The sequence below is a fragment of the Neoarius graeffei genome, chromosome 19, assembly GCF_027579695.1.
Source record: "Neoarius graeffei isolate fNeoGra1 chromosome 19, fNeoGra1.pri, whole genome shotgun sequence".
Classification (NCBI taxonomy): Eukaryota; Metazoa; Chordata; class Actinopteri; order Siluriformes; family Ariidae; genus Neoarius; species Neoarius graeffei.
Window position 1 is genome coordinate 51,833,558 of NC_083587.1, and position 25,610 is coordinate 51,859,167.

At 41.6% G+C, this 25,610-nt stretch overlaps 2 protein-coding genes across 3 annotated transcripts; one reads left to right on the plus strand and one right to left on the minus strand.

Annotated features, from left to right (window-relative positions):
* Positions 1-4,499: 4,499 nt before the first annotated feature.
* mrpl32 (mitochondrial ribosomal protein L32) lies at positions 4,500-10,039 on the minus strand. 2 transcript variants are annotated; one of them, XR_009650732.1, is made up of 6 exons: positions 9,885-10,039; positions 9,248-9,429; positions 7,543-7,803; positions 5,218-5,521; positions 4,790-5,092; positions 4,500-4,581 (listed from the first exon to the last, which is right to left on the minus strand). XR_009650732.1 is itself a non-coding variant. In XM_060900242.1 (3 exons), exons 1-3 carry the CDS (start codon positions 9,976-9,978, stop codon positions 7,552-7,554), a joined length of 528 nt encoding a protein of 175 aa, XP_060756225.1. In that variant the 5' UTR covers positions 9,979-10,039; the 3' UTR covers positions 7,476-7,551. The 2 variants fall into 2 exon arrangements, 1 of the variants encoding a protein (XP_060756225.1); XM_060900242.1 differs by lacking the exons at positions 4,500-4,581; positions 4,790-5,092; positions 5,218-5,521 and having other exon boundaries at positions 7,476-7,803.
* A 261-nt stretch (positions 10,040-10,300) lies between these two features.
* psma2a (proteasome 20S subunit alpha 2a) lies at positions 10,301-25,146 on the plus strand. The gene is made up of 8 exons (XM_060900240.1): positions 10,301-10,388; positions 10,960-11,036; positions 15,523-15,655; positions 18,683-18,805; positions 19,921-20,002; positions 22,295-22,368; positions 22,472-22,529; positions 24,920-25,146. The coding sequence occupies exons 1-8, from the start codon at positions 10,348-10,350 to the stop codon at positions 25,034-25,036; spliced, it is 705 nt and encodes a 234-aa protein (XP_060756223.1). The 5' UTR covers positions 10,301-10,347; the 3' UTR covers positions 25,037-25,146.
* Positions 25,147-25,610: the final 464 nt, after the last annotated feature.

The window sequence follows — 25,610 nt, forward strand, 5'->3', positions numbered from 1 at the left end:
CCCCACAAGGATAGTAAAATCTGACAATTTCGACTTTGTGGGGACATTAAGTTGGTCCCCACAAGGAAATTGCTGTTGTATTTTTTGCGATGTGGGGTGCGCGTGTGTGTGTGTGTGTGTGTGTGTGTGTAGAGGTAACTGTCTGTGGAGAGATTTACTCGGTGAATGTTGCTTGGTGTGAGGCTGTTAACGTTGTCACTTTACGTTTGAAATAGATGAAGACTCAAAATTCAGTGACAATTTCAGATTTCTAGTTTATTATTATTTTTTCATGAGGAATATGATTGAGTACTGACTTTATGAGCAGATTTTATGATGTGTTTATTAGATAAGCACTTAAAATTTTTATTTGGGTCAGAACTGATATTCTGATATACTTGAATGTAAAACTTTATCGATGGAATAAATCATCATATGAAGTGACTCACGACTTGAGTCGTCATTTAATATGATTCTTTTTTTACACATATTCCTATTATTATTTATTATTATTATTATTATTATTATTACCTCGTCCAGGACAGAGTCCACCAGGGGGTGAGGTATTGTTTTCGGTCAAGTTTGTTTGTTTGTTTGTTTGTTTGTTTGTTTGTTTGTTTGTTTGTTAATGATATTACGGGAAGACATCTGGACCAATCTTCATGAAACTCTCAGGATAGATGGGCATTGGTCTCAAATAGAAGCTCCAACAATTTGGGGATTATCCAGCTAAAGTCAAGGTCATGGTAACCAAAAAGGTAAAAAAAAACAAACAAACTCTGAGCTCAGACTAAACACTGATGTGCACAAGGTGCTGACCAGGGGATCGGGCCGAGAGATGCCTTGGAAAGCAAACTGAGGGATGAACACCTCCAAAGAGGAAGAAAAAAGAAAGCAGAGGGTCACCCCACACTAGACTGGAACCTGGGGCCGGAGGACAGAGAGAGCAACATGCAGCCCAGTGAGCTACCAAGGCATAAAGCGCTGGGAGGGGCCCTCACTAAACCTGGCAGGGAGTCTGGGTGTCCGACCGCAGAACATTTAGGAATTTTTCATCACGTTTCCTAAAATTCTACACAATCAGAGGCGGGTAGAGGAAGACAAACTGTACTTGGGTCAAAGTATTGTGACTAATAATAATAATAATAATAAGTGTTGCCAGGCAAAACAAAGGCGGGGTACACCCTGGACAAGTCGCCAGGTCATCGCAGGGCTGACACATAGACACAGACAACCATTTACACTCACGGTCAATTTAGAGTCACCAGTTAACCTAACCTGCATGTCTTTGGACAGTGGGGGAAACCAGAGCAAACCCACGTGGACAACATGCAAACTCCGCATAGAAAGGCCCTCGTCGGCCATGGGGCTTGAACCCGGACCTTCTTGCTGTGAGGTGACAGCGCTAACCACTACACCACCATGCCACCATTATTATTATTATCATTATTATTATTATTACCACCTCGCCCAGGACGGAGTCCACCAGTGGGTGAAGTATTATTTTCAGTCGGGTTTGTTTGTTTGTTTGTTTGTTTGTTTGTTTTTTCTTAATGATATTATGGGAAAACATCTGGACCAATCTTCATGAAACTCTCAGGATAGATGGGCACTGGTCTCAAATAGAACCTCCAACAATTTGGGGGTCATCCAGCCAAAGTCAAGGTCATGGTGACCAAAAAGGTAAAAAAAAAAAAAAAAAAGCTCTGAGCTCAGACTCCAGGAGCGCTGCCTGGGAAAGACTCCACCCACAGACATGCTGACTGGATCAAAACCTCCCTCATTTGCATACACTTGCTGTCATTGGATGGTTTCATGGCTTGTTTATAAATGCAAAAGAAAGTGGTTTTAGCCCAGGAGTAATAGGGTTATACCCGGAACAAATTAGTAACAAGCTGAAAATTTCAGAATATATTCAGAATACCTTTAGGAATAACATACTAAAAGTCCCCGGAAATCCCCCTTGTGCTCTCTGAGAAATTCAAGATGGCGTCCAAAATGGCCGCCAAATGGAGATCTGCCCGTATCTCAGGCCCAAAACAAAATATTAATGCAATTAAAAGGTCAGAATACATGTTTTGTAGGGTAGGAGAGTAAATTCCAACATGTGTGTATTAATTACATTGTGTATTAACATTATATAATAACAATGTACACATTATTATAACAGTATATTTGTGTATAGTGTGGATCCATTGGTTACTCGTTCACTCCGTATCATCCTATTCTGTTCACAAAACAACAAACACAATTACTAGGGGTTGGAGCACTTATTTTCATTAATATTAATTAAAGTAAATTGGTGGTGTAAAATGAAAAATGGCATGTTAAAAGGTCATGCTGAGTTCAGTCATTTTTAAAAGGTCATGCTGAGTTTAGTCATTTTTTTGTCCGAACCATTGCTAGTAGTAAAGACTGGCGCTAGAAACTCAAAGATTAATTTTTTTCCACCCTTAAACAAGCTTGAATAAATTCCCTACTTCATTGATGGTACAACAAAGGTCCAAGCATTACAACTGAGGCACTGAGAAGTGTTTAAGTCTACTCATTGTTTATAAGCAAGAGCTTTTATTGAGGCAGACCTTTTTGTCATGAAAGTCGCCGGAATGTTGAAGAAGTGTACTGAAACAGCTTGCCATTGTAGTTTTAGAAGATAGAGTTCTCAAATTTAATTTCCCTTTAATATTTTATCAAAGCTTAAAGATGCACTAAATATTAAGGAAATTGATGTCTAATTGTTGTCTTACATTATGTTCATGTATGTAGGTAGCCTACTAAGCTAATCTGTCAATCATGTCAACCATCAAATTCCATGTAATTTCCACATTAATGACCTTGTAATCTTGGTTAATTTTAATTTTAACAGTGTGACAATGGTGAATTTGCATTGCTTGTATGAGAGAACATATAATTTAACCTTTTAATTGCATTTATATTATGTTTTATCCCTGAGATATTGAAAAATCTCCAATCGGTGGCCATTTTGGACGCCATCTTGAATTTCTCAGAGAGCACAAGGTGGATTCCCGGGGACTTTTAGTATGTTATTCCTAAGGGTATTCTGAACGTATTCTGAAAAATTCAGCTTGTTACTAATTTGTTCCGGGTTGGACTCAATTTTGAGCTAATGCTCTTAGGCTATTTCACCTTTCCACTCTTCTCGAAGTGGGCCACGCCCACTTTTAAACCCCATTGATTAAAACTTCCCCGCTCTGTTGATTTATGACTATAAATATAAATGATAAATGATAAATAAATGGACTAAAGAAATCTCTTTCAGACATGTTTATGTTTATTCCAGAGGGAAAGTGCGTTCCACTGAGCTTCCACTGTCTGTACTTATTATTATTATTATTCGACTCTTACCTCTTACACTTTTCGAACCTGAAACCTCCGAACCGAGGCTGACATACACACGCTGTCACAGGGGGCGACAGAATCAGAACCATGTTTATTGGCCAAGTATGTTCACACACAAGGTCAAGGTCACCAAAAGGTCAAAATCATTTTTTCACGATACCTTCCTTCGTATTCATCATAAGTGCTACTGCTGGCAACACATAATAATAATAATAATAATAATAATAATAATAATTATTATTATTATTATTATTATGATTATTATTAAGACACAATACTTTGACCAGAGTACAGTTTGTCTTACTCTATCCGCCTCTGATTGTGTAGAATTTTAGGAAATGTGATGAAAAATTCCTAAATGTTCTGCGGTCGGACCCCCAGACTCCCTGCCAGGTTTAGTGAGGGCCCCTCCCAGCGCTTTATTTTTACTGCCTTGGTAGCTCACTGGGCTGCATGTTGCTCTCTCCATCCTCCGGCCCCAGGTTCCAGTCTAGTGTGGGGTGACCCTCTGGTTTCTTTTTTCCTCCTCTTTGGAGGTCTTCATCCCTCAGTTTGCTTTCCAAGGCGTCTCTCGGCCCGATCCCCTGGTCAGCACCTTGTGCACATCAGTGTTTAGTTGGTTCTGCACTTGGGTTCACTCCCCCAGTCTCAGTTCCTGGAGCAGTGGGTCGCGCTCCTTTCTTTAGGAGCCACGAATGGGGTTCGAGCCTGCGCCTGGACCAGTCCCCCATTACATCATCATCCATTATTCTCCTCCTACAGCAGTTTAATTACTGATGTTGTATCATGTGGGCGTGGTCTTCACCAGTCTGGAGGCTCAGGTTCTGACATGGCGGATTTACGAGTCCGATGCGAGACAGTTGATGCAGCACACAGACGCTTTAAAATCTCCCATGTGTTCTTCCCCCTGAGTCTGCTGTGTTCTCTGAGCAGCTTACTGTCATAAACATGACCTGTATTTCTATAAACATCACTCGTTCATCACTAATCGATGTTAATCATTGAGCTTTCGATGGTGTTCGGTGTTGAATGTCAAACTAAAATTCCATTTGATTGAGGTGGAATTTTCGAACTGATCATTTGAGCGGATTTACAGTGCAGCACCTTTACTGCTGTTTCTGTGTGAGTCGTTTACACCAAGAGAGAGACACAGACCATTTGTGCAGCTTTTTTCAATTGAGTTTATTTTTGCAAAAGTTTCTCATTTCCAGTCAGGGCGTGTCGATGTGACTGAGGGACGACCTGAAAGAGAAAAGCAGAGGAGAGATTATTTTAGAACAATAATCATCAAACCTTTTATCCTGGTGTATAATATTCCCATTGCACTATTCTAGATCATATTACTGCGTTCAAAAGTATTCGCTCCACATGTGCTTTGCTTAGTAGCGAGCTCGTGAGGTAGTGAACAAGACCCATTCTGTAAGACATTACAAATATGACTGTGACTCACTGAGCTCCCTGACCACTGCACCCGTCTCCTTCTCCTCAACCTTCTACTTTGCCTCCAGCATGTCATCCACCTGCCCCTCATCCTTTTGGAACCCCATTTCCTCTATTAGTTCTCCCCAAGGGAGTAACATTGGAGTTGGGGGTCTGGATGGGATTGGGTCGACGCTGTCCATTCTCTCGCCCCACATCAGTGCCTTTGGACTTGGGGTTCTGGAGGACAAAGGCTCCTCAATGCCCACAGTTTCAGGTGGCAGACTGGAGGTGGGTTGAGGTTCGGGCTCTGATTCAGCTGGTGCTGGTGGTTCTGGTGCCACATGTAGATCAGGACAAGGAGATAAAATGGAACGTTAAGACAGAGAAAACATTACAACATTAAAGAATTGTGCAAAGGAACCAACAGCGGAAAATTGAGATTTTAATCTTGTTTACCGAGTGTGAGCATGTCAGGGACATGAGCCTGAGCAGTGATCACACAGCCATTGTCTCCACATCCACCTTCAGGTGGTGTCACAGGAGACACAGCGTTTCCTCCCAGAATCTCCTCCTGGACGGACGGGACATGGCGTTCGTTCATCCCCATCATTGCGGGTGGAGGGTAGTAGGAGGCGGATCTCAGAACGGGGTGGGATGGGGGGTAGAACTGGTCTGGCATGATGAAGTAGGTCGGGGGGTAGAACTGCGGTGGTAGGATGGGGTAGAACAGGGGGTTGAAGTGAGCAGCCTGAGACTGGAACTGAAGAAAGAAAAAGTTGGATTTTAGAGAAACACGTTATTTCTTCAGGAACGAGGTCCAGAAAGAAATGAACAGGTCCATACTGAGGCCTACTGATGAAATAATTCCATTTCTCTGAATAAACAGGTCTGGATATATTACTGATTGGACTGTATCTTCTGCTTCTGAGTTAAATCATTGTGTCCAAGGCTTTAGCGCTCCTGAGCAGACAATAGGCTACTTGTCTTACTGAATATTACAACGAGAAAATCCCAGTGGTTCTGTCATATGAACCCTGACCATCAAATTTACTCAACATCGCCATCTTCAGAAGGGCATCTGGTTACAACTTACCATTTTCGATAGAGGATGGTGTAAAGCGTGAAAAGTGAAGTTTGAAGACAGAAAGATGTGAAGCGTTGAGTGAGAGATGTGAAGTGTGAACTGTGGAGTGTGGAATGGAGTGTGTGTGTCATATATATGTATCGTTTCAGGATTCCGTTCTTTGAAGTTTGAATTCCGTTCTGTTTTTGTTTAAATTGTCCAGCATGAAAAACTTCATCATAGCTCCGCCCCCTTTACAATGTCTTACAGTAACTGTACGTAACCGTACTGTGTTTATGTTCATAACCACATCACACAATGTGCCGAGGCTTTAAGATATGAGCGGCTCAGCCCCAAGAGGCCTCACTCAAATCTTTTTGCATTCAAAATTCACACTCAATTTTTTCCAAGCTCTCAAAATCAAAACGCCCTCGAATATTTTCACATTTGTGTCTTGGTGCTTTAATCATGACCAACACATCTGAGTGAATCTCAGGATTCGCTGATTTATAAGAACAACAGTGTGGATTCATGGAGTGAAGTGGAGTTTTGGGTTTGTCCCCTCCCCATGCTGGTTTTTGTCACAGTGATGTTACGGCAGGTGAGGTCTGCTGAGCTGCCGCTGTCCCCACAAGCCTCCTACCTTCTCTCACAGTGTGTTCCTTTAACCCCCTGGTTGAAAACAGTGGCCCTGGCTTTGTCTCATGGCTTCATAAATAAAATACTTCATTTTTTAATCGGACAGAATAAACCCTGGTGGCTGTTCATGGACTTTGACAGACAGTCCAAGCGTAACCTTGTGTTTTTCTAGATGTGGACGACCTGCTGAGATCAGCTTCACTGCTTGACCTGTTTAACATGAACAAAGGTTTTGGAAAGACAAATCAATTATACTTGATTAAAAGAATGATTTCATGTTGTTTTATAAATATTTTTTCTTCTCAGTGTAATATAATTTGTGACCAGAGGCTGATGATAATGTGATGTTGTCCTGAAGCAGGTCGCATTCCATTACAGGAGCTTCAAAAGAATTAAGTCAAGTAAATTTAAACATCATAATTACTATGTGTAAGGATTTATTATTATTATTATTATTAAGTTACAACACTTTGACCCGAGTACAGTTTTTGCTTCCTCTACCCGCCTCTGATTGTGTAGAATTTTAGGAAATGCGATGAAAAATTCCTAAATGTTCTGCGGTCGGACCCCCAGACTCCCTGCCAGGTTTAGTGAGGGCCCCTCCCAGTGCTTTATTTTTACTGCCTTGGTAGCTCACTGGGCTGCATGTTGCTCTCTCTGTCCTCCGGCCCCAGGTTCCAGTCTAGTGTGGGGTGACCCTCTGGTTTCTTTTTCCTCCTCTTTGGAGGTGTTCATCCCTCAGTTTGCTTTCCAAGGCGTCTCTCGGCCCGATCCCTTGGTCATAACACAAGTATATGTCGCACAGCACTTCCTTCATAAAGCTTGGGATTCTTTTTGACGTGTGATTACACTTACCGTGTAATTGAAATAAATAATTAAATAAGCCTAACTGTACAGAATGTAAAGGTATGGAAATGAGCCTATTGTTTATTTAAAAACATTGAACTGATATCTGTTCAATACTGACGGTGGTTTGTTGACTATTAGCAGTAAAAGACTTGTGAAACGTAAAGGCAGTCTCATAGGTTCAATACTTTAATATTGAGGATATTATATACAAAAAAAAAAAAAAAAACCACCTCAGTAAATTACAGGTTAAACCAGGAGGGACGTTTTCTGCTTCGCTCCACTATTCTCTTTTCCTTGTCTACGTCACGAGGAGCTTCGCTCTCATACAGAACCACAGTCTCCGCAGTGGGTGCGTTGTGAGGACGGCCTTCCATGATTTCAATCTGCTTCCGAATTCTGGATGTCTCCTTTTGGACCTTCTCATAGCAAAACCCACAGAGAACATGCTTCTGTTTTAGGTTCCCACACTCTAGACATGGCTCGATGTTCATCTGGGGAAAATAAATGGGTTTATGTTAAAGAACGGTGAGGGTCTGATTTTGAGCCAATAATGTGCCTGGTATTTTTTCTTCAAGGCCACAATTCAATATTAAAGGGCTGATGACACGAACATGACTCTATGCAATTCCTTAAATAAACTATACAACATGGCAAACGTTAGATTTCTGTTATAATTACGTGAAAAGAAGCTGTTGTTACGCAAATATTCAACTTTTAATTGCACAGCGCAAGAAAACTGGGTCCGTGGCTCGCGGCTATGTTGTGACGTCAGCGGGAGAACACGCTGCGGTTCACTGGCTGTTCTACTCTGGTTCTACTCAATGGAAATGGCGCATGAAAACACCGGTTAAACTCTCTAGTGCTAGCTCTTCCTCTTCTGGGAGTCTAGAATTGTGTTGATCTCTTCCGAATAGAATCTATGATAGCCTACCCTCTTTACCCTTTGCCTCTCGTTGCTAGGCGGCAGTTACATGAAAGCCGCAAGCTTTCACAAGCAAATACATGACTGATATCACGCCGACTTTATGATTATCATGTAGAATCTATAGCTCTACATACCTTTATCTTATGTCATTTCACAACACATGTTCCAACAGGAGGACTGTCTTTGGATCCGGCATAGCTACTAGTAGACCCCCTCCGGAATACTGGCAGTGTTGCCAGACTGGGAGGTTTCCTGCCCAGTTGGGTGGTTTCAAGTGCATTTTGGTGGGTTTTGAACATATTTTGGGCTGGAAAACTTCAGCTGTATCTGGCAACACATACTGCTGATGTTTTCCAGCCCAAAATATGTTCAAAACCCACCAAAATGCACTTGAAACCGCCCAATTGGGCAGGAAACCTCCCAATCTGGCAACACTGTGTAGGTACTGCTGATGGTAGTAAAACACGTTTGTGCTGAACTGAACACCCAAGAGATTCTTTTAAGCTGGGAAGGGTGTCAAAACAATCCAAATCGAAGTGTTCAGAGCACAGGACGGATGTTGGTGAGGGCTCCCACTTGTCACGAGTGCGCCTGACTTGCTTCACCCACTTCGCATGCAGCTCGGGATCTCTGGGAAACTTGAATAAACTTACCCCATCCTTGTGGGTTTTGGAGCAAAAGACGGCAACACAACGCGATAATGTCTAATAAAAATACTAATAATGATAAACTGAACACCTGTCGCATCAACAACAAACTGGTAAGTTAGGAGGAAGGTTCTTTCGCTGATGTCATATAGCTCCTCCTCCTCCTTCGTCTCCTGGGTGCTGCAGCCCCATCAAATTTGCCCAAATAGCCGCGTTTATCATCATAACTTGTAAAATAGGCACCTTCGTGAATTAATATATGGATCATCGGGAATTACTTTTTATGTTATAAAACATGGCCAAAGATGTCAAAAACATGTCATCAGCACTTTAAATAATAAAACATTTAAATCTCAGTCTTACCTTGACTTTAAGGAGTTTATTTGGATTCCGTCTCCTGCAGCGATTCACCTCGATGGTGCGTCTCTTTTTAGGTGCTGCCATCCAGAAGATGCTGTCCAGGAAACTGGGCTCAGAGCTGTCATCATCTCTAATGTGCTGTGGTTGAGGAAGAAGGCTGGGTCCATGCACTGCCAGAGCTGGACCTAGGGAGAAAAAAAATCCAAAAATTATAAAGGAACATTATTATTATTATTATTTTTTTTTTTTGGGGGGGGGGGGGGGGAACATATGATGAAGTATTACCCCTCTGGTACATGATTAGATTCACATTTAGATCTCGCAGACTAATAACCGACATAATCAATAATTCTGGAGTAAATTTGACTTCTGCCAGTAACACAGAGGGTTGCCAGATTGAAACTAATACCTCCAGATCCAATCATGGTTTACAATCTCTTGTTGAATATTAAACACCTCATGATATTTCTATCTCAACGAAAAATGTTTTATTTTGTGCTTGATAGAATAGAACTAATTTAATAAACGCGAAAATATATAACGTCTTTATAAAGTCACACTCTGGCAACCTTATTGCACAGCATGCTGCCCTTCCATGTCGTCTTATTCAATATTTCTTAAAGTTACACGCCTTACTTACATAAATTCCTGTCAAACCCTGCAGTCTGTATTAAACTGGACTCCAGTTGTTGTAAAGAAAGTCTGAGAAACCGTAAAAATCCTGTCAGCGCCATAATACCGTATCCTCAACCCAACGCACATACTACAACATCCTCACGGTCACTTAGCTTAAAAAAAAAGGACCAACCACGCATGCGCAGTGTCCTAATAGTGTATTTTGGATGTTGTAGTTCTAAAAATGTGAATTCTACTTCATGAATGGCGTGTACGTAAAATTTACGACGATACTTGACTCTACAAATATTCATTACTGAGTTACATATAAAAATTATAAAAGCAAAGAATTATTAAGTAGACCATTATAGGTCGGGCGGGTTTTTTAAACATAGTTTGACTACATTACCCATAATGCTCTTTGTAAGATAGCCGGCCAACCATTTCGATCAAATATATGGCGTCACTTCCTGGACCGTGAAACAGCAATGGCAGAAAGAGGCTACAGTTTCTCTCTTACTACATTCAGGTAAATAAAATTAACTTTGCCTTTTTGTGTTTATTTGGTTCTTCAGCGTGACTGAGATGATAATTTAAAGATGTAGGATGCTGTAAATATTGCGAAGTAAAAAAAAAAAACCAACCATGTACAATAGTGAAATAGAAAGTGATGCAGAGTCACTGTGAATTAGCTGCGGTTGAATCCTGAACGCATTCATCCTCTCTATAGAAGTGCACTATATAGAACAGGAAGTACAAGCTTTTACACTGGAATGAGTGCACTTGGAGTTCAAAAAGGGTGCATTTGGGATACAGCCCAGTACGAGGCTGTGTAAAAGCTAGTTTGCTTGATCACACAGAACCTGAATGGGATAGAAATGGGTTGTAGTTGATAGTTTACTTGACTAAACGTTAAAGCAATAACACTAATGTTGTGAAATGAGAAAAGAAATAATAGAGTAATAGTTTATAATAGAGTAATTAAACTGGTTTCGGTTTAGAAAAACAGGTGTAAAAATAAAATGGATTACATTTGGCCTTTGATTATCCATTGTAACATGTGCTAATAATAATAATAGCCTGTGTTTTCTGTTTTGCAGCCCTTCGGGGAAGCTGGTCCAGATTGAATATGCACTGGCAGCTGTTGCAGCAGGAGCTCCATCAGTTGGAATTAAAGGTAAAATCATCTCTCATTAGTTACCTTAAAGTGCCATTCCACCACTGGATGTATTCTTTGGCATAAAATACAATATATTTTATGACAACATGACTAGACAGAGAAATCTTTTAGCTTCAAAATGATATATCAAACATAATTTTTTGACAACGACAAGTATATTAATTTTGCGACCAAAGTCACCTACCCTTTTAATTTCCGCGCGGTAGTGAAACGTGATGTCATCGGCAGGTTCCCCTTCTTGTGTACCACGTGTCGGTCTATTTTTAGACCAGGAAACCCCCAAAGTGAGAGAGTCATTTCTCCTCGTATATGGGGGCCAAAAAAATTGCGAAAAATTGAGTTAATCTTTCAGTTAGCTAAATTTATTGGTATTAGCTAGGTTTATTGGTATTATTTTTATCGCGTTCTATCCGCCATTGCTGATAATATGTGCCACGTCACGTGGTACACAAGAAGGGGAACCTGCCGATGACATCACGCGCGGAAATTAAAAGGGTAGGTGACTTTGGTCGCAAAATTAATATACTTGTCGTTGTCAAAAAATTATGTTTGATATGTCATTTTGAAGCTAAAAGATTTCTCTATCTAGTGATACCATTTATATATGTTGTCAAAATATATTGTATTTTATGCCAAAGAATACATCCAATGGTGGAATGGCACTTTAATATCCCAGTTTAGTGTCTGGGTTTAACTAGATGTGCATTTCCTGAAGGAAATCCTTTCAAGGAGCTGGGAGAATGAACGAAAGAAAGAAAGAGAGCAAAGACAAAATCGAAGAAAGAAAGGGAGAATGAAAGGAGTAAGAAGAAGAGAAAGCGTGAGGGGGAAAGAAAGGGAAATGGCATGGAGAAAAAAGAGAAAGTGGGGGGAAAAAACAAAACAGTTGAAGAAACACTAAGGAAAATGAGCTAAAAATAGACATGAGTGAGAGACAGAAAGGCATTGGGGAAAAGGAATGAAAATGTGGGTGGGGGGGGAAGCAGAAAGAATAAAATATGAAGAAAGGAAGCGCATCTCCCATAACCCGGGACGGAACAGTACCATCACGTATTTTCTTATATTTGCCTTCCGGGTTTTTATATGCCGTTCTGTCCTGCAATACCATTTTTGTGACATTTATGTACATAATGTATAATCTTGCCTTTTTTTTGTTCCAGTTTCACAGAGACATCCGTCACGTCCACCATTTTATTCATCGGTACTTACATTAGTCATCCCGCCTTTATAGATGAACCCGTCCCGTCACGTCTCCTCTCATCTCATCATCTCTAGTCGCTTTATCCTGTTCTACAGGGTCGCAGGCAAGCTGGAGCCTATCCCAGCTGACTACGGGCGAAAGGCGGGGTACACCCTGGACAAGTCGCCAGGTCATCACAGGGCTGACACATAGACACAGACAACCATTCACACTCACATTCACACCTACGGTCAATTTAGAGTCACCAGTTAACCTAACCTGCATGTCTTTGGACTGTGGGGGAAACCGGAGCACCCGGAGGAAACCCACGCGGACACGGGAAGAACATGCAAACTCCGCACAGAAAGGCCCTCGCTGGCCACGGTGCTCGAACCCGGACCTTCTTGCTGTGAGGCGACAGCGCTAACCACTACACCACTGTGCCGCCCCCGTCCCATCACGTATGATAATGTTCGAAGAAAACCAAAATATATTTAGTTGTTTTATTGTCAAAACGTATAACTTAACTACTATTTATTCATCTATTTTACAATTTCTTGCCTCTTCCCCTACCTCTACCTTTTTGTTTCTTCAGCTGACATTGTATACATTTCAAGTTCTTATCTTTTTTGATCTGTAATTCTGTTTTATGACCCACGTTTTCACAAATCAGTGTGCAACCACATATTACATTCAGTGCACATAAAATACAAATCTGAATTTTCTGGTAACTTACCACTACAGTAAAGCCTTTCTACATGAATGGGTCTATACGTACCTATCAGTTTTCTCAACAATTTTATGTGGGAACATGGTAAAGAGTTTGTTTTGCATACAAGTATGTAAGTGCTCTCTCATGACCCTAACATCATACTCGACAGTACACGGGTCAATGCCATGTAAAATACTGACACAGTTTGCTATGGCAAATACACCACAGGAATTAGTATCAGGTTGGGATCGAACAGCTACAAATTTCAAAACTAGTGACATTGATGACACTGGTCTTGCAAACCGAGCCACACGTCTTAGGCCAAGTTTACATTAGACCGTATCTGTCTCGTTTTCTTCGCGGATGCACTGTCTGTTTACATGGAAACGCCGGGAAACGGGAATCCGCCAGGGTCCACGTATTCAATCCAGATCGTGTCTGATCCGGTGCTGTGTAAACATTGAGGATACGCGGATACGCTGTGCTGAGCTCTAGCTGGCGTCGTCATTGGACAACGTCACCGTGACATCCACCTTCCTGATTCGCTGGCGTTGGTCATGTGACGCGACTGCTGAAAAACGGCGCGGACTTCCGCCTTGTATCACCTTTCATTAAAGAGTATAAAAGTATGAAAATACTGATGCAAATACTGCCCATTGTGTAGTTATGATGGTCTTTAGGCTTGCCATCCTTCCACGTGCAAGTGGTAAGTGACTTGCGCACAGCGGCTCAGTCCCGAATCACTGCTCGCGCACTACACTCGCGCGCTCTGTGAGCTGCGCAGGGCCGGAGTGCGCACCCTCCAGAGGGCACTCGCTGTTCAGGGCGGAGTGATTTGGAGCGCAGCCGCTGAGGAGGAAGCGATGAGCCGCACTGACACATTTCAACTTACGTGCCGAATTAGTCATGTGATTAGCGTATCCGTGTATTGGCGTTGCTGTGTGCACGCGAATCGTGTATTGGTCTTGCTGTGTGCACGCTAATCGTTTTTACAAACGTTAATCTGATGATCCACTGATGCGGTCTAATGTAAACCCCACCTTAAACACGTTAACCTGAGATAGTCGCCTCCTCTACTGTCTAACACATCAACATCTCCATCATGACAGTTAAAAGTGGAGACAACTATCCAGTGAGAACCCATCCCAACAGGATGGCGCTCGTTCCGCCACACGGGATTTCTTTGTGACATCACGCCAAAGTATATTCCGTAATTGGAGTTCCGGGGTTTTAGATCAATTTCGGTTGAAAATATTGTGAATGTAACGTTAATACAATGTGACGGGATGTAATAATACTGGATAATCAAAGAATACATGACAGTGGTACGTGTGAGTACAAGATGTTAAGTATGAAACCCCTGAATATTTAGAAAACATAACATTTATTGTAATGTACCATCCCGTTCAGGTTCATATTTACCATATCGGGTTATGGGAGACACCAAAGGAAGGAAGAAGAGACAAATAAAAATAGAAAGGAGGAAAAAAGAGATAAAGAACAGGGAGAGAAAGAATGATAAAGAAAGGAAGAGAAGAAAAAAAATATGAAGTGAGAAAGAAATAGGAAAAAAAGACCATGACAGGAATTAAAGAATGAAGAAGAGACTCAAAGAAACTAAGAACAAGCAAAAGAGAAGAAAAATAGTGAGTGAAGAAAAGGCCAAAAGAAGGCGATGTGAGAAAAGCAGGAAGACAGAATAAACTAAGTAAGAAAGAAGAGACTGAAAGAATGGAAAAAATTATGAGAGTGCAAGGAAAGAGAAATGAAGGGATAAGCAAAAGGGGACAGGAAGTGTGAGAAAGGAGAGATGAATAGAAAGAATAAAGCAGAAGAAATATATAAAATAGTAAACTGATATTAATGAAGAAAGGAGGAGTGAAAAAACCAAAACAGTAAAGACTAAAGCTAAGGTCTCACATAGCCGGAATCACTTCATGGTAGATGCCAATAGGTGATTTTGAGCCTTCCAGGGGTCAACCAGCACACATTCCGGGCCCTTCCGTCAGAATACATGAGAGCCAGAGAGCTAGCTTGACAACCGGGAGAGTGTGACTTCCATCCCAGGAAAGTTTTGTCGTGTTGAAAATTGCCATGGGTCAAGCGCCATCCATCGCTCAACATTCTGCAGAAAGTGAAAGGTTTGCCTAAGGGGCGTGGCTTATTTCATCTTGCCATGGTTATGCCGGACTACAGTCGTGAAAACCGTACACACTGCTGTCATTGCAGTAAGGCCATACGTCGCTGCCACAACTGGTTTTATCAGCGTCTTCCATCGCAACTGCCACGGCTACCATGACTTGGTTTGCATATTTACTCTGCCCAAATTGATGTCCAAAATCTGCCGGAATAGTCCCAGCCACGGTTCTTACGGATCAACCGGCTGTGTGAGACCTTAGCATAAGGATGAGTGACAGATTGGCAGAAAGGGAGGATGAGAGAGAGCGAGCATGTGAGGAAAAATTAGAGGTATACATAAAGGGCAAAAAGGAACAGCAGTGCAAATAGTGTAAATATTTCCCGGATGTTTCTCAGTAATGTGCGCAGGGACGCATTTTAATGCATGTTTATTAATCCACCTTCATCCACAGCTGCAAACGGTGTGGTGTTGGCGACAGAGAAGAAGCAGAAGTCGATACTGTACGATGAGCAGAGCGTCCACAAAGTAGAGCCTATAACCAAACACATTGGCATGGTGTACAGTGGGATGGGTCCAGACTACAGGTAGGAACTCATCACAGAATGACAGCCTGTTCATACACAGTGATCTCTGTATCTATCACCGTCTCTGATATCACAGGCAAAATTCTAGATTTGATTCCTTATAGTTTTATTTTAATTTTATTTCCATATGCAGTGTTTTGTACCACATCGCTGCTGAATTCGCAAACTTGTTTGATCAGAAGGCGTTCACTTTCTATAACAGCAGCTCTGACCATAGTTACGGCTGAAATTCAGAGCACAGGTAATGTTAATGTATTAATGTTAGTGCTGTCAAAAATGTCGCGTTATTAACGTGTAAACTTGACTCAATTTTAACGGCGATAATTTTTTTTATCGCGAGATTAACGCTGTGTGACATGATGCCACGCCCCGCACAGCCAGAGTCCTCTGCCCTCCCCCGAAGAGCCACGGTGCTCGGCTTAGGTTTCGTTTTCCCATCGGCAGCTCCAGCCCCACTTTGCAGTGGCTGTGACAAGACGTGTTATGCTCTGCAATAAAAAAAAAACATTGGTACAACCAGTGTTCGAACTATGCCGATATTTTCGGGGGGTCCCTTTATTCCCTTGGGGGGGTGCTTGCGCTTGTCTCAGAGCGCGGATCTCCATCGCGCGCTCACTTCAGATATGCAAATGCTTCCCGTTACACACGATTGCTATGTCAATAAACATCATTTTGCCAATATTTTAGAGACCCCCCAACATTTCCCAAATCATGTTTTCAAGGGATCTCATGTCTGTTTCAGGGGATCTCGGATCCCCCGAGTACCCCCGTAGTTCGAACGGTGAGCAAGCCCATTCACTTTTTTATGCTGATAAGAGAATTACAATGGTTTTTCATGTGACAAAAATGTGCGATTAAATTGCGATTAATCGCGAGTTAACTATGACAGTCGTGACATTAATCGCGATTAAATATTTTAATCGCTTGACAGCACTAATTAATGTTAATGTATGTTACAGGCTTGGGTCAGATACTCCACATAAGTTTAAAAATTGCAATCATTGGTGTTGTGAAGTTTTCTGGAAGGAGATGTTTGTTTAGCATTTTTGGAAAGAGTCTCCAGTGGCAGCACTCTGTGATGTTTTTTTGGACCGTACCATGCAGTTTTTGTCTTATTTACTTTAAAAGAAAAGCCATGGCCTGAAGGTTAGAGAAGCAGCTTTGGGCCAAAAGGCAGACCCTCCAGGATTTCGTGATGTTGCGATTTGCAACTTCAACGCAAATTCAACCAATCCCCACGAATTCAGGGCGGTGTTGCAATTATATCCAATCACCGCAATTTTCCCGCAAATTTGACCAATCGTTGGCGTCGTCTTGAGGTGACGTCGACAAACTAGCGAGCAGTGTTGCAAGATTGGGCGGTTTAAAGTGCATTTTGGCGGGTTTGAACATATTTTGGGCTGGAAAACGTCAGCAGTATCTGGCAACACTGTGTGCGAGTCAGTGTTTATGTAGGCTTAAATTCTGTTACTGAGAGTGTGTTATGTTTACAGTGAAGGACTGTGTGCACTTTTTTTTTTTACTTAATACAAGAAATTAATGGATGCCAACATTTTTGCCAAAATGGTATTTTATTTTCCATTGTTTAGGCAGCTTCAGCATCATACTGTGAGATTCTGTTCAAATTGTTGTTTTTTTTTCTTCTATGAAGCCTGAGCCATTTATTTTATTAGTTTATAATTATTGTTTAATTTAGTCTTCAGGAGAGACTGCCTGCACACAGTACTAGTATTAAGTTTTTTTTCTTACATGAAAGCTGAGGCATTTATATTATATTTTAAGGTAACTTCATGTTGTGCTGTGAGGTTCTCTGCACTTTAACTTTTGAACCAACAGGTGCATTTGGATCAGTAAAGCCTATTTTTCTGCATTTTTGTAGTCCTGGTAATCTTTGTAGGTGCAATTGGGTAATTGAGTGATCAATCTCATTAAATCTGAAGGTTAATAATTAAAATTGAATCAGTCTCATTTGAATCATACCATTGAATCATTCTCATTGAATCAGTCTCATTGAATCGTTTTCATTGAATCATACCATTGAATTAGTCTCATTGAATCCGTCTTCATTGAATTAATACCACTAATTTTGGTGCTTAATAATAAATTACCTAACAGCTAAATTATGGTATATTCCAAATTATTATGATCACTTACCATATTACACAACCTATATGCACCTTTGAATTCTTTTGAGATTGTGTGACTTCATAAATATCGGAACACAAATAAACACACAGTTTCAACAATAAGTGAATTTATTATAACAAAGATAAAAATGAATAATGTCAGTTGAAATATATACAAACAGTGAGATATGTGTGTGTGTTGTGGTGAAGACAAAAGATTAGCTTTGTGTGCTAATTAAGATGTGTTTGTGTGTGTGGGGCCTGATGACCACGTGTTTCTAAGTACAGCAAGAGAGTTAGCTTTGGTTGCTAATTGAGATGTACTGGCCACGTGTTGAGCCACAGGTTAGCCTTGTGTCGCTAGCTAAGACAAAGGAATGCTAGCTAAGATGTGTTTTTGTGTGTGAGGCCTGGTGAGCTATCTCATCTCATTATCTCTAGCCGCTTTATCCTTCTACAGGGTCACAGGCAAGCTGGAGCCTATCCCAGCTGACTATGGGCGAAAGGCGGGGTACACCCTGGACAAGTTGCCAGGTCATCACAGGGCTGACACATAGACACAGACAACCATTCACACTCACATTCACACCTACGGTCAATTTAGAGTCACCAGTTAACCTAACCTGCATGTCTTTGGACTGTGGGGGAAACCGGAGCACCCGGAGGAAACCCACGGGGAGAACATGCAAACTCCGCACAGAAAGGCCCTCGCCGGCCACGGGGCTCAAACCCGGACCTTCTTGCTGTGAGGCGACAGCGCTAACCACTACACCGCCATGCTGCCTTGTTCATTGTTTTCAGACATAATCTACAGATGCAGTTGATTGTCATTAGCATTGCTGGAGTATTCCTTTAAGCTGAAGTGTTTTTTTATATTAAATAATAGTCTTTTACTTTGCAGAGTTTTGGTGAGGAGAGCACGAAAGCTTGCTCAGCAGTACTTCCTGGTCTACCAAGAGCCAATTCCTACAGGACAGCTTGTTCAGAGGGTTGCTTCGGTCATGCAAGAGTACACACAGTCAGGGTGGGTTTGATTCCTCTGTTTTAATGTTGTGAACTTGTTTTTGAAGTGGAGTAGGTCATTGGTGTGTATATACGGTGCCTTTGAGAATTACTGGGATCCTTAATGAGTGTGCAGAAAATGAATTTATTAAAAGAGTAACACATGGAACGAATTACACTACCGTTCAAAAGTTTGGGGTCACCCAGACAATTTTGTGTTTTCCATGAAAAGTCACACTTTTATTTCCCACCATAAGTTGTAAAATGAATAGAAAATATAGTCGAGACATTTTTCTGGCCATTTTGAGCATTTAATCGACCCCACAAATGTGATGCTCCAGAAACTCAATCTGCTCAAAGGAAGGTCAGTTTTATAGCTTCTCTAAAGAGCTCAACTGTTTTCAGCTGTGCTAACATGATTGTACAAGGGTTTTCTAATCATCCATTAGCCTTCTGAGGCAATGAGCAAACACATTGTACCATTAGAACACTGGAGTGAGAGTTGCTGGAAATGGGCCTCTATGGAGATATTGCACCAAAAACCAGACATTTGCAGCTCGAATAGTCATTTACTGCATTAGCAATGTATAGAGTGGATTTCTGATTAGTTTAAAGTGATCTTCATTGAAAAGAACAGTGCTTTTCTTTCAAAAATAAGGACATTTCAAAGTGACCCCAAACTTTTGAACGGTAGTGTATATATCCAGGGACATTATACAGTTTTACTGAAACATGTTTGTTTTTGTTTTTTTTTATACATAATTGAATTTCCTGGGAACTGAGAGCAAATGAAAAATGATTTCCAAGAATAACAGTTTGCTTTAATTTAAAATATTCCTTAATAGTGTCATTTTGAGATGTATTTTAAAAAAAAAAGTACTATTAAAAGTTCTAATGAGTGTTTTTTGTTACAATAAAAAAACAAAAATTCTTGTTGTTTGAGTAGGAAATTTCAGTTATCGTGTGTAATGATTTCTTTTATACAATTATTTTCACTCGTCTTATAAAGGGTGCAAATAATTCTGGAGAGCGCTGTACAAAGATTAAACTTACAGTTTTCAGTGAAGTGTCAGGGTTTGTGTTAATGTGTGTTGCCGAATTGTTAACGCAAATCTATTTTATGTATTTGGTACACAGTGGTGTTCGTCCCTTTGGTGTATCTCTCCTAATTGCTGGCTGGGATGAAGATCGCCCGTACCTCTTCCAGTCTGATCCCTCGGTATGTAAGACTTTTATAATGTGTATAACAGACTGAACGGTACGCTGCATATGTACACTGCCTGGCCAAAAAAAAAAAAAAAAAAAGGTCACACACGCTATAATATTTCTCTGGTCCGCCTGTAGCTTTGATTATGAGGCACATTCGCTGTGGCATCGTTTCAAAAACTTTATACGACGTCTGTGTTTATTTCCATCCAGAGATGCGTTCATTTTTTGCTGAGATCTAGTGTTGATAAAGGGAGAGTCGAACCACTCTGTAAAGTCTTCTCTAGCACATCCCAAAAAACTTTTAATGAGGTTAAGGTCAGGACTCTGTGGTGGCTAATTCATGTGTGAAAATGATTCCTTATGCTTCCTGAACCACTCTTTCACAATCTGAGCCTGATGAATCCTGGCATTGTTGTCCTGGAATGTGCCCATGCCATCATGGAAGAAAAAATCTTTTGATGTGATAACCTGGTCATTCAGTACGTTTCACACATTCAGCGGATTTTATTTCATTGCCCCATAACGTTCCTGAGCCTCGACTTGACCAACTGAATCAACCCCAGATCATAACACTGCCTCCAGAGGCTTGTACAGTGGCCACTATGCATGATGGGTGCATCCTTCATGTGCTTCCTTTCTTACCCTGACACACCCATCGCTCAGGAATAGAGTAAATCTGGACTCATCAGACCACATGACCTTTTTCCATTGCTCCAGGGTCCAATCTTTATGTTCCCTAACAAACTGAAGCCTTTTATGGCCCTTTTCCACTACCCTTTTTCAGCTCACTTCAGCTCGCTTCAGCTCACTTCAGCCCGACACGGCTCGCGTTTCGACTACCAAAAACCAGCACGACTCAGCTCGCTTCAGCTCTGCTTAGCCCCTAAAACTCGCACGGTTTTGGAGTAGGGCTGAAGCGAGCCAAAGCGAGCCGAGTGAGGTTGGGGGCGTGAGCAGACACTCCCCTGTGCACTGATTGGTGAGGAGGAGTGTCCTCACATGCCCACACACGCCCCGCGAGCACACTGGGATCTGTAAACACCGCAAACCCGGAAGGAGAAGAATTAAGATAATTTCTGAAGCCTTATGCGCCTCGCCTCATCTATACGCTCTTGCCAGTATCTGTCCGCGTTGTCAGTGACAACAAGCCACAGCACCAAGACCAGCAACACTAACGACTCCATGTCCTCCACGTTTATTGTTTACTATCCGGGTTGTGAGACTACCGCTTAAAAGCTCACTGATGTCACTGTTTGCGCTGCTTAACGACATCACGTGACGTCCACCCACTTTCGCTAACTCCACCCAATGTGTCCACCCACTTCCAGCCAGCACGGTTCAGCGCGGTTGTAGTCAAAATGCAACTCCAACAGCCCTGCTCAGCCCGACTCAGCACGGCACGGCTCAGCCCGACTCAGCCGCGTTTGTAGTGGAAAAGCGGCATTAGCCTCACTAATAAATGGTTTTACCGCAAGTTGGCATAGTGGTTAGCGTGTCCGCCTCTCGATCGGGAGATCATGAGTTCTACTCACGGTCGGGTCATACCAAAGACCATTGTAAAAAAAAAAAAAAGGTACTTGCTGCCATCTGGCAAGGCACGCCGCAATACAGATGCGAGTGGGGAGTCAAACTCTCGTGGTTACCAGAGATATATCTGTGAAGATACTCAGTCATCCAGGTACATAGTAATCTGTGGTTGGTAGAAGAGAGTAACTGGACTTGCTTGAAGATTCTTGAAGACGTTTCGCCTCTCATCTGAAAAGCTTCCTCAGTTCTGTCTGACTAATAGGGAGTATCAAGTATTTATCCTCTCATGGATCATCATAGAATCCGAAACAGAATGCTGATGGCTGCATTGTAGGTGGCTGATAAAAGATGTCTTTGACACCCACATCTGTTCAGTGATGGTCGTTCCAGGTTGACAAAAATGAACGATCCTCTCTGGCTAAGATGTCTGCCAGTTTTCTGGAAGTCCTCTCATACTCCCGCACACGTCGAAGGGATCTCATCCCGAAGTGCGTAGAAACATATCTGGATGACTGAGTATCTTCACAGATGTGTTTCTACGCACTTCGGGATGAGATCCCTTTGACGTGTGCGGGAGTATAAACATAGATGTTTTATAGTTTTATAGTATGGCACTCCTGTAGTGCATTTGGGTTGAAAGGAAAACACATTAATATGGTTATTATATTGAAATGCTTGTGATGTGCTTGGCAAATATGTCCAATTGCAAACAGTGTGTGTAAAAAAAAAAAAAAAAGTGTCTTTTATAATAAAATATGAAAATGTTTGTTTAAAGGGTGCATACTTTGCATGGAAAGCCACAGCAATGGGAAAGAACTACGTGAATGGAAAAACCTTCCTTGAAAAAAGGTATTAAGATATGCATTACAGCGCATCTGATCATAAACCTTTCACCAAGCTAAATTTTCTTAACAAACTATTGTTATGCCAACTCCACATTGTGCCATTTCAGATACAATGAGGATCTGGAACTGGAAGATGCCATTCACACGGCTATTTTGACCCTCAAGGTAAAGTCGCACTTCTTTTTAATCGTCTTGATGAGAGCATCTGAATAAAAGATGGCATTGACAGTTTTGTGCAATTTAGATATTGTACTGTATTTGCACGACTGCTATTTTGTACAGTGTTTGATTTTAGAGTGTATTTTTACATTATATGGAGCACTTGCATGTGACGTCACAGCCGATCCAGATTGTGACAGACGCCATCTTGTCGGTCAAACGCCATATTTCCGCCTTCTACTTCTACTTCTGGTTCTACTTCTGCTTTTACTTCTACCTTTTCTTCTGGAAAACCCTACTATATACAATTCTACTACAACGGCTGCGGCTACAAGCTCTCCCTACCTGTGCACGTTTTTTGTGTGTATTTTTGCGTGTTGTTCGTCTGTACCGGACTTCAATATCCACTACAACCGTATGGACTTACTGGACATTGGTTTCCAGCAGAAAATGACGGTTTGTAGCGATTTCCATCGCATGCACAACATTCCGGACGAGAAAAAAAAAAACATTCCGGACGAGATAGCGAGACCAGCGGGGTCTCCATGGATTGTTATCGGAAGCAAAGCGAAGGAGGCGGCGCCGGGAGCGGAAGCAAAAGCGAGGCTGCAGAGCCGGCCTGTTGACTAAGCTTAGAAAACAGTTACTCAAATCTCCACTGCCAAGCCTCTACCTAACCTCTCCAATGCCAGATCCATGTAAACAAGACGGACGATTTGGAATTACAGCTGGAATTACCTTATTCTATTCTATAATCGGCTGGTCAGTGCTATACTCAATACTTAAGTGACTTACCCATCCAATGAGGATTCTTGTTTACAAGATGCCACATCTGAGTCGCTGACAAATCCTGAATTTCTGTAAAGATAACTGTCCAGAGATTTATAAGCATGCAGTGCTTCACCACTGAACAGCGAGGGAAAGTGAATGAGGTAATTATACACGTCCGGGTATTCCGCTGGCAGTTCAAAATCCGGTCGTGAAAACTCCGTCCGGTAAGCCATAAGGGTCACAAATCTGTAGATCGTTTATTTTAGACATGTATCTCGTTATCTGTTCATTAGAAAAATGATCCGTGTAGTCCGTCGGTTGAAATTGATCCATTCTGTACACGAGTGCAGCAGTATTCAGCGGTGTTTTTGACCGACAAGATGGCGGTTGTGTACTTTCCGGTCACGTGACTGCAAGATCTCTATAGATATATATGAATGAATGACCGAGGCCTCTGGGCCGAGGTCAGTATTTTCAAGGCCGAGGTCACGGTATTTCATGATGCAGACTGACCTTAAGCTGGTAAATAATATATATTTATTTTTTCTTTACCAAATACTAACAGAAAATGAGCGCGCCCGAAAAGGAAACCATATTTAGAACAAACCTGCTACTCAGCTTTCTCCTGAAATGTTTTTCTTTTATTTCGTCTTCATCAGGGAAGTAAAACTTGCTTTCGCTGTGAACGCTGTCGTTATCGCTATCCATGCTGTAAAATTAATGCGATTATACTGAGAAATGCGAAAATAAATGTTGACAAAAAATTGCTACTATGTTGTTTGTTGTTGTGAACGAGCGAGTCACCAAAGGTCCGTAACCGGGGTCCGGATCGTAGGATTCCGGACCAGTTGCGAGCCAATCAGAGCGCATGATTTGATGGAACCTGGACCTCGAAAAAATAAATAAATAAATATACATTTTCTCGTCTCGTCTCGTCTTCTTCCGCTTATCCGGGACCGGGTCGCGGAGGCAGCAGTCTAAGCATGGAAGCCCAAACTTCCCTTTCCCCAGACACCTCGGCCAGCTCCTCGGGAAGAACACCGAGGCGTTCACAGGCCAGCCGAGAGACATAGTCCCTCCAGCGTGTCCTGGGTCTTCCCCGGGGCCTCCTCCCGGGGGGACATGCCTGGAACACCTCCCCAGGGAGGCGTCCAGGAGGCATCCGAAAAAGATGCCCGAGCCACCTCAGCTGGTTCCTCTCGATGTGGAGGAGCAGCGGCTCTACTCCGAGCTCCTCCCGAGTGACTGTGCTTCTCACCCTATCTCTAAGGGAGCGCCCAGCCACCCTGCGAAGGAAACTCATTTCAGCCGCTTGTATCCGCGATCTTGTTCTTTCTGTCATTACCCAAAGCTCATGACCAGATAAAAATATTTACATTAAGAAAATGTGACCAAAAAAAAAAAAGGTCACATTTTCTTAATGTAAATATTTTTATCTAATTTTACAAGTAGGGCGAGAGAGAAACGGCATTTCGATTCTCCTATATGTCCTGGATATATAGTGAATTGACAATAAAAAAAATCTTTGATCCTTTTAGATATTTATGATTTGCGTTCGCCTCAAAATGTAAAGGTAAAGATGTAACGAATGTTTGTGTTGTCTGCATAATGAAAATGTGTTACAGGAAAGCTTTGAAGGCCAGATGACTGAGGACAACATTGAGGTGGGAATCTGCAATGAGAGCGGCTTCAGGCGACTGACTCCTGCAGAAGTGAAAGACTACCTAGCTGCTATTGCGTAAATTCAACCAAACACTGATTTCATTTTGCATTCATTTCTTCAGAAAAGGTTCATTGTAGTGGATTTTTTTTTAACTTGAAATAAATAAATAAATAAACTACCTGAATTGAATTGAATTAAATTTACAATCATTGTAGATACATTACATCATTTACACATTACCATGATATCTAGGGCATAATTAACAAAATTTACAGCAATAAAAAAAAGTTCATTATGTACAGTGGTGCTTGAAAGTTTGTGAACCCTTTAGAATTTTCTATATTTCTGCATAAATATGACCTAAAACAACATCAGATTTTTCACACAAGTCCTAAAAGTAGATAAAGAGAACCCAGTTAAACAAATGAGACAAAAATATTATACTTGGTCATTTATTTATTGAGGAAAATGATCCAATATTACATATCTGTGAGTGGCAAAAGTATGTGAACCTCTAGGATTAGCAGTTAATTTGAAGGTGAAATTAGAGTCAGGTGTTTTCAATCAATGGGACGACAATCAGGTGTGAGTGGGCACCCTGTTTTATTTAAAGAACAGGGATCTATCAAAGTCTGATCTTCACAACACATGTT

Coding starts and splice junctions, on each gene's coding strand:
- mrpl32 (XM_060900242.1), bottom strand. CDS start 9,978: ATGGCGCTGACAGGATTTTTACGGTTTCTCAGACTTTCTTTACAACAA. Junction 9,430..9,884: donor AGGGTTTGACAGGAATTTAT/GTAAGTAAGGCG, acceptor TTTTCTCCCTAG/GTCCAGCTCTGGCAGTGCAT. Junction 7,804..9,247: donor ATAAACTCCTTAAAGTCAAG/GTAAGACTGAGA, acceptor TATTTTCCCCAG/ATGAACATCGAGCCATGTCT.
- psma2a (XM_060900240.1), top strand. CDS start 10,348: ATGGCAGAAAGAGGCTACAGTTTCTCTCTTACTACATTCAG. Junction 10,389..10,959: donor TTCTCTCTTACTACATTCAG/GTAAATAAAATT, acceptor TCTGTTTTGCAG/CCCTTCGGGGAAGCTGGTCC. Junction 15,656..18,682: donor GGGATGGGTCCAGACTACAG/GTAGGAACTCAT, acceptor TTTACTTTGCAG/AGTTTTGGTGAGGAGAGCAC.